The 7,539-nt window shown below is 36.8% G+C and overlaps 1 protein-coding gene across 1 annotated transcript; it reads left to right on the top strand.

The window, feature by feature from the left end:
* The first annotated feature begins 9 nt into the window (after window positions 1-9).
* On the top strand, window positions 10-7,183 carry LOC140798082 (putative leucine-rich repeat receptor-like serine/threonine-protein kinase At2g19230). Its single transcript, XM_073151810.1, has 13 exons — window positions 10-137; window positions 400-985; window positions 1,082-1,542; window positions 2,330-2,468; window positions 2,559-2,630; window positions 2,724-2,795; window positions 2,872-2,949; window positions 3,626-3,792; window positions 3,902-4,206; window positions 4,775-4,901; window positions 5,957-6,025; window positions 6,132-6,324; window positions 6,611-7,183. The coding sequence occupies exons 1-13, from the start codon at window positions 26-28 to the stop codon at window positions 7,008-7,010; spliced, it is 2,781 nt and encodes a 926-aa protein (XP_073007911.1). The 5' UTR covers window positions 10-25; the 3' UTR covers window positions 7,011-7,183.
* The last annotated feature ends 356 nt before the right edge of the window (window positions 7,184-7,539 follow it).

Below are 7,539 nucleotides of genomic sequence, written 5' to 3' on the forward strand. Positions count from 1 at the left end.
AGAGTTATCACAATTGGCCGTTGCAATGGGGCATCTGAGATCAGAGAAGAAGATGGTACTGTTATGGTGCAGATCTCTTCTCCTTGCTGTCTTGATTGCAGCAGTTCAAGTTCATGGCCAGTCTCCTACTACTGAGGGTACTTTATTTACATTATATCTTCAGCCTAAAGCTTGTACTAGTCCTCATTGATACAATTTATGAGATTCTGCAATGCGAAGAGATCGTCAAGTTTAGATCGGATTCTAAGAGATTATTTTTAAATACTTCACATTAGAGCCTTACATAGTTTTCTTTAATTTTGGTTTTTCTTTTAAACTTTTTAGGATTATTGCTTCAATGTGGGTCTCATTACAAAATGAGGATTCTTCTTTTACCTTACTCTTTGGAGTTTTATGCAGGTTTTATTAGCATAGACTGTGGCGCCACCAGTGATTCTACAGACAGAACTACAGGAATACCCTATACCATTGATGATCAATTTATAGACACTGGAATAAACTACAATGTTTCGTCGAATTATTTGAACGTCTCGCTTCCCAATCAGTATTCCACTGTGAGAAGCTTTCCCGACGGAGATCGGCATTGTTACACTTTAAATCAAGTAATCAATGATACTAAGTATCTTGTAAGAGCAAGCTTCATGTATGGAAACTACGATGGAAATAATAGTGTGCAAGAGAATAGGCCACTCCTATTCGATCTCCATTTAGGGATCGATCTTTGGAAGACGGTGAATATCTCCGATCCATCCACCCCTTTCACGTACGAAGCTATAACAAGCATCTCAGCCAACCGACGGTTGTCAGTTTGTCTGATAAGAACCAACTCATCTTCGACTCCTTTCATATCTTTGTTGGAGATGAGGCCATTCAAGAACACACTCTATCCCTCCTCTATTTCCCTTCCCCCTTTTATCTTTTTATCGAGTAATATCCTATTATCCATGCGACGCAACTTGGGAGCAAGTGGTAATAAGATAATTCGGTGAGAGCATTCAACATATCTTTGTCTTTGTCTTTGTCTTTGTCTTTGTCTGTCCTTCCTTAATAATACGATTAACGCATTTGACTTAATTTACAGATATCCCGACGACCCGTATGACCGCATCTGGGAGCCTATGGACATTACCCTCGACGTGTTAACCACCGACAAGGCAGTCGAGCACAACAAAACTGAGGACGAGTACGAGGTCCCTTCCGCCGTTCTCCAGACCGCCTCCGTGTCTGCTGGCGTCAATGACGGCATAGGATTCTACTGGGATTCCAACTCCGAGTCATCCTACTATGCGGTACTTCATTTCTCTGAGCTCGAACTCCTCCCGGAAAACGACGTCAGGGCTTTCGACGTCTACCTCGATCGGCAATCGGTGTCAACAGACTATACTCCAACCTACCTGGAGGGCTCGGCAGTTGCCATACCAAATGTTGGGTTTGCATTCAGTTTAAATGCGAGCAGGAGAGCTACTCGTCCTCCCATCCTCAATGCCTTCGAGATCTATTCTATGGAAACAATAAGTTCCGATGCGACTAACGTGGGGGATGGTACGTTACTTCTTGAAGCCCCTTTGAATTTGCTTTTCTGCTTCTAATTATCCTGCATGCATGATGGGACATAGAAAAAGCGACGAACTCAAAAATATTTTTATTTTTATTTTTTAGTTTTAGCTTTCAAGTGAACTCCAATTCTATTTTCCACATGTCCGCAGTTGGGAATTGTTAAATTCTCGTTTCTCAATTGATATCACTGCATTTCCTTGAACTTCAATTATTATGGAAAAAAAAAATTGAAGTGTTTGAAGTCGGATTTAGTAAAAATCTATATGGCATCGATATAACATTTTGTTATCTCGAAAGTACCCTAAATTTATTATGAAACCAATTTTGGGTTTACGTCCTCTCGAATTGCTGCAGTTGGACTCTGAAGCCATGGATGCACATCAACCAAGAGGAAGGAAGTTTCTAATTAAGTAGTTTCTAAACTTCCTCTTGATACAGTCTAATATCTATTCATATATATGAATTCAATAAGTGTTTTAAAAGATTAAGTTGTTAGGCAACAAAATAATAATATATATCATACATTTAATACGTCCTCTTATGTGGTGGTTCCTATATACCTCATGTGACAAATGCAAGGTCTATAGAAAACCAGGCTTTGATACCACGTGGACTGACAGGCTACTCTAATGCTTAAGTCGTTAAGATAACAAATCAACAATGTATATATAATATTTAACAAAAAGATGTCTTGACAAATTTTTGCATGTTTGTTATCCTACAATGATATTTCAATGTTATATCTCAAGTCTAATTTATTTTTGCGGCACAGTTGAGGCCATGTTTGCAATCAAGGAAGCGTATAAATTGAAGAAAAATTGGAGGGGTGATCCATGTTTACCAGGAAAGTATGCTTGGGATGGCGTCACCTGTGGCATACGTACTAATGATAATTTCAGGGTTACAGCTATGTGAGTATCCATGAAAGACAACTTATGCAAATTTTCTTAGGAGAAATTAATGATGAAAGGGATATCTTAATAGATTCAACTTTGCTGCAGAAACTTATCCTCCACTGGGTTGGTTGGTCAGGTATCCAATTTCTTTTCAAGGCTCACAGAAATCCAGATCCTGTAAGTAGGAAAACGTGGCAAAATTCAGCAGAATTGTGTTATAGAAGAACAAGGAACATCTAGTCACATCCTGTTTTGCTATTTTACTTTTAGGGATTTGTCTTACAACAATTTAGATGGAAAAATACCTGATTCTCTGGCAACTATATCAACCCTCAAGGTCCTGTAAGTGTTATCATATATACCGTTGTACAATGAATATTTTGATGTCCTTGATGCAATCTGTTTTTTTTTTTTACAGAAATCTGACTGGAAACTGCATCACAGAAGTCCCTGCCACCCTCATTGAAAAAACAAAATATGGTTCACTTATATTGAGGTTTGTTTCTAACCAAATCCTTCCACTACCCTACCAATTATAGTAGCAAAAAAAGCTTGTTGTGGTTCAACTACTTTTGGGAACAAACAACACACAGCTTTGCAGGGGTTGTATCCAATTAAGCATCTTCTGAATATGTCTTAAGTATATCCTTCATTTTGTTTAAGATCTAATTGACTATATTCGACACTTTTCTCCAAAAAAATTGAATATTTTGGTCAGGGGGCTAAAATTAGTTAACCCAAACTATCGTTACAATTGCAGAAATAGTTGAAACTTAAAAATGAAACGTTAACTTTTTTTCTTGTTTGGAATTTCAAATTTTTAGGCAGCTACAGTAGTTTGATGTTTAATCATTCTTGCAATTCGTTTCTACTGTAAATTCAAAGAAAGGAATTAGTTTTGAGAATGGTTGAGGTAGGTGTGTTTCATGCACATTAGGCACATAAAATGGATTCAACTTTGTCGTAACGAGACACAAGGTCTTTTTACATGCTGCAACAAATGGTTCTGTAAGCAATAAGACTGGTATTTCTTTCTGTTTTGCTGAACTTGTAAGCTGTAACGTGAGTTGAAGTACATTAAAAGATAATTCCTGGAGAACTCTAAAAGTTCTATTATTCTTCTTGGGCTCAAAATACTGCTAATATTTCATAAACTTTTTTTCTGATGCTAGATTTGACAACAATACTGACACATGTAAAACTCCCGATGGCAACCCTACTACTGCTAGAAAGAAGAAGATAACTACACCTATAATTATAGTTCTTTCAGTTGTTCCTGCCATTCTGTTGGTAGTAGGGGTGATATTAATTGTGTGGAGATTTAGAAGAAAGACCCAAGGTATTTCCAACAACAATCATTGCTTTTACATTACTGCTTCTTTTTACTTAAGTACCAGAAGAAAATTCATACTTATGACCTGTATGTTATATACTATCTATTATTCCAGTTGTCAATCATGAAGTGATTCAGCCACCATCTAAGAGCAGACAATTCAATATAGAGAGTGGAGGTGATCTGCTGCAGTACGTGAATTTCCATTCCAGTGTGGATCATAAAGACGGTCAGCTTCCACTGGAGAGTCACCAATTCATGTATACAGAATTGGAGAACATGACTAAGAAATTTTCACGTACCCTTGGAAAAGGAGGATTTGGGACTGTTTTTCATGGTTCCTTAGAAGATGGCACCGAAGTTGCTGTCAAGATGTGCTCTCTATCGTCAGAACAAGCACCTAATCTGTTTTTGGCAGAGGTAACTCATTTTGTATCTGGCTTGAGAGTGACGTAAAACAAATGATGTGATCTCCTATGGTGCAGTTGTTCAGCATAGAGAGTAGAGAAGTAGAAGAAGAAGAGGGAATAAGATTCTGGGGACGAAGAAATTAGAGAGAGAATAAACATATCCAACCGGGCCAAAGAAGTTTTTTTCTTTTTTCATTAATCGGTCCATTGGCTATTATAATTTTCAGCCCTCTGATAGTCCTTTTAGAAAATCCTAGCATGCTCTCACAAAAATCTACTTTTACTTCTACTAGGACCTATTAAACTTCAACTTAGAATTCAATTATCAGGGATTGTTGTGATTGTGTGACACAAGTGGGTTGCTTATAATCACAAAAGAAATCAACTACTTTCTTGATTATTTCTAGAAGAAAATTAAATTGTCCTTGTCTTCTCTTGTCTCCAGCTTCTTGGGCCTACCTTAATGTGAGTTCGAATTTTTTATAATTTCTTTGATCAGAATATAATGTTTCAGTTGACTCATTAGGATATCTTTTTGTAGATCTTCCTTTGATATTATTTTGAAGCATTTTCTGTAGGTTGAGAATTTGTCGAGGGTTCGTCACAAGAACCTGGTTTCTTTGGTTGGCTACTGCATGGATAGAGGTCAAATGGCAGTCATTTATGAGTATATGCCTCTTGGTAGTCTTGAAGATCATTTGAGAGGTTGGTGAACGAGTTAGTTAACCTCTATCTAAATCCACCATATAGCACATATCAAACTTAAAGCTAATTATGTATGTTTAGTGGGTAAATTTGCTCGTTGGCTATTTCTCCATATGGGTGCATCATTTTTTCTCCTCATTTGTAGAAAATGATAACACAGATCTAGCCAACATCAACTTTTCATTGTTTTTCCTTTTTTTCTGATAGTCAATCTTCTAAAATGTGGAAGCATTTTGCCGGCACATATGGGATACATATGTATTAACAGCACATAAATTGATAAGTATATGCAAAGAAACTTGAAAATCAAAAGAAAAGGAAAAACAAATCTTATCGCATCTCACTCTTATGCAGTAGCCCTCTTCTCTAGTTTTTCTTCCCCTTGCTAACTTTACATAATGCCGAACATCAAATTCATTTAGAAGACTTCACTGCACCATGAGATTTTTCTGTTTAATTAGTTGGCTGAAGGAATTGTTTCTTAAAATGGAAGTTCAGATATAAATTGCTAGGCTTTAAGTATCTCTTATCTTTCTTTTGTTTTGTTTCAATTCTTAGATTGATATGGCTTGATTTTCCCTTCTAAACAATTTTGGGTATCAGGATCTCCATCAATGATGGAACCACAGCATACATTGCATATCATGTGTGCTGTTAAAAAGTAGAGGTAAATTCTTTCTAGCATAATGATATCATCTGTCAAGCATAATTCATTTTTATTATTACTGAAATTTAGGCTGCTATGAAGATTAAATGGACTGACAATATTAGAAACTTATAAAGTTTACATTTCCCTACTTGAGTACATTTTGTTGGCTAAATTAGAAAACAGAATCTGATGAACTGTGAATTTAACCTTTCTTGTTGCAGCATGAATAGAAAGAGAGTTCGCCTGTTGCACAGGAAACACATAAGATATCAGATAGTACCATTGCTTGAAATGTATTAATTGTTGGATGTCCATTGCAAGTTCTGATGAGCATACTATGCATAAAAGTTTCTGCATTCACATAGCAAGCATTATTAATGGATTTTCTTTTTTATGATCTTAAAAGGAAAAGCTGGCATTGCTAGGACCTTGAGTTGGGTAGAGCGCCTGCAAATAGTAATTGATGCTGCACAAGGTTTTGGGGCCATATAATGCATCTTTCTTGTCCACTTTCTCTCAGGTGTTAAATTAAATAATCCTCAGTTTTTCCTTCTCATTAGATGGTCTTTGACTTGATATAGGCCTGGACTATCTGTACAATGGATGCCCAATGCCAATAATTCACAGAGATGTAAAGACCAGCAACATTCTTTTGGGTCAAAATCTGGAGGCTAAGGTATCTGATTTTGGGCTCTCTAAGGCCTTCCACAGTGATCAACAAACGCACGTTTCAATGACAGCGCTTGCTTTCTCTCCGGGCTACATTGATCCAATGTATGCTTCCTTTCCTTCTTTATGCTTTAGAAGTCGTTTCTTTTGGGACTTCTCATATTTAAAGGGAGGGGGTTCTAGTCAACATCTGAAATGATTTGAATTAATATTGCCTCCCAAATGCAACTTAATAAATATGCATGATTTGTGAACACTCAAGAATATCGCTAGATAGACGATCTCATGATAAACAAAGGGAAAGAAAAACAAATTTATCCAAATTCTTATCATGATTCTTTTGAAGTTATTTGTATCTACCTAACCTTGATGCTTTTTCATACTTATTAAGGTGTTTGCAATCTTGGAAATTCAACGAGAAGACTGATGTGTACAGCTTCGGAGTTGTTCTTTTGGAAATCATCACAGGAGAAGCTCCTTTTCAACGTGACATTGATGTTCAGATTATTGAACGTGTTCAACTGAGTTTTGAGGGCGGGAATATCAATGCAATTGTCGATGCAAAGTTGCAAGGGATGTACGACACTGAATCTGTCTGGAAGGTTACAGAGCTAGCAATGAGGTGCACGGCGAGATACGTTGATCAGAGGCCAAAAATGTCTGCAGTTGTGATCCAGCTGAGGGAGAGCTTGGAACTTGAGATTGCTGAAAGGAGCAAGAGCACAACTACTGAAAGCCAAGGCATGCCATTCGTGAAGGAATCAACCATATATGGTCCATCCGCAAGATAAGCTAATCTCGTCTTCATTCCATCAAGTGCGAGTTGAATTTGTTTAATCGAATTTGCAGTTGTGATGCTTTGAGTTTGGTACACAGTGTGTGATCTGTTTATTGCAATAACTATATGGTAAAAACCGTTCTTCATGAGAATAATTGAGCTGCTTATGACTCGGTGAGACTCTCAGATTATAGCTAGCACGGGCTTCTTGTTGTGCTAAATGCCAATTAGTGGAAGATAGTGGAAGAAAAACCCTTCACCTTTAAACAAATGTAAATGGAATAGCAATAATTAGGGCAAGCCAATTATTAGCAAAGCTAATATCAATACCAACATAAGAACTCTAATATCAAGGTGCTAGTTGTAGAGATCTTCTAATACCCAAGTTAATCACAAAAAGAAATTCCAAATAAATGCAAACCATAAATAAAAAAGAGGGAGAGATAAGATTTATGTGGTTCGAAGAGATACTTACATCCACGAGCAAAGCAATCTTCAATCCACTATACAAATTACCAAATAGAAAGAGTTTACAACTCTAA

The sequence above is a fragment of the Typha latifolia genome, chromosome 11, assembly GCF_019914945.1.
Source record: "Typha latifolia isolate L0001 chromosome 11, TyphaL0001v2, whole genome shotgun sequence".
Lineage (NCBI taxonomy): Eukaryota > Viridiplantae > Streptophyta > Magnoliopsida > Poales > Typhaceae > Typha > Typha latifolia.

Coding starts and splice junctions, on each gene's coding strand:
- LOC140798082 (XM_073151810.1), top strand. CDS start 26: ATGGGGCATCTGAGATCAGAGAAGAAGATGGTACTGTTATGGTGCAGA. Junction 2,796..2,871: donor ATATCAACCCTCAAGGTCCT/GTAAGTGTTATC, acceptor TTTTTTTTACAG/AAATCTGACTGGAAACTGCA. Junction 4,902..5,956: donor TCTTGAAGATCATTTGAGAG/GTTGGTGAACGA, acceptor TGATCTTAAAAG/GAAAAGCTGGCATTGCTAGG.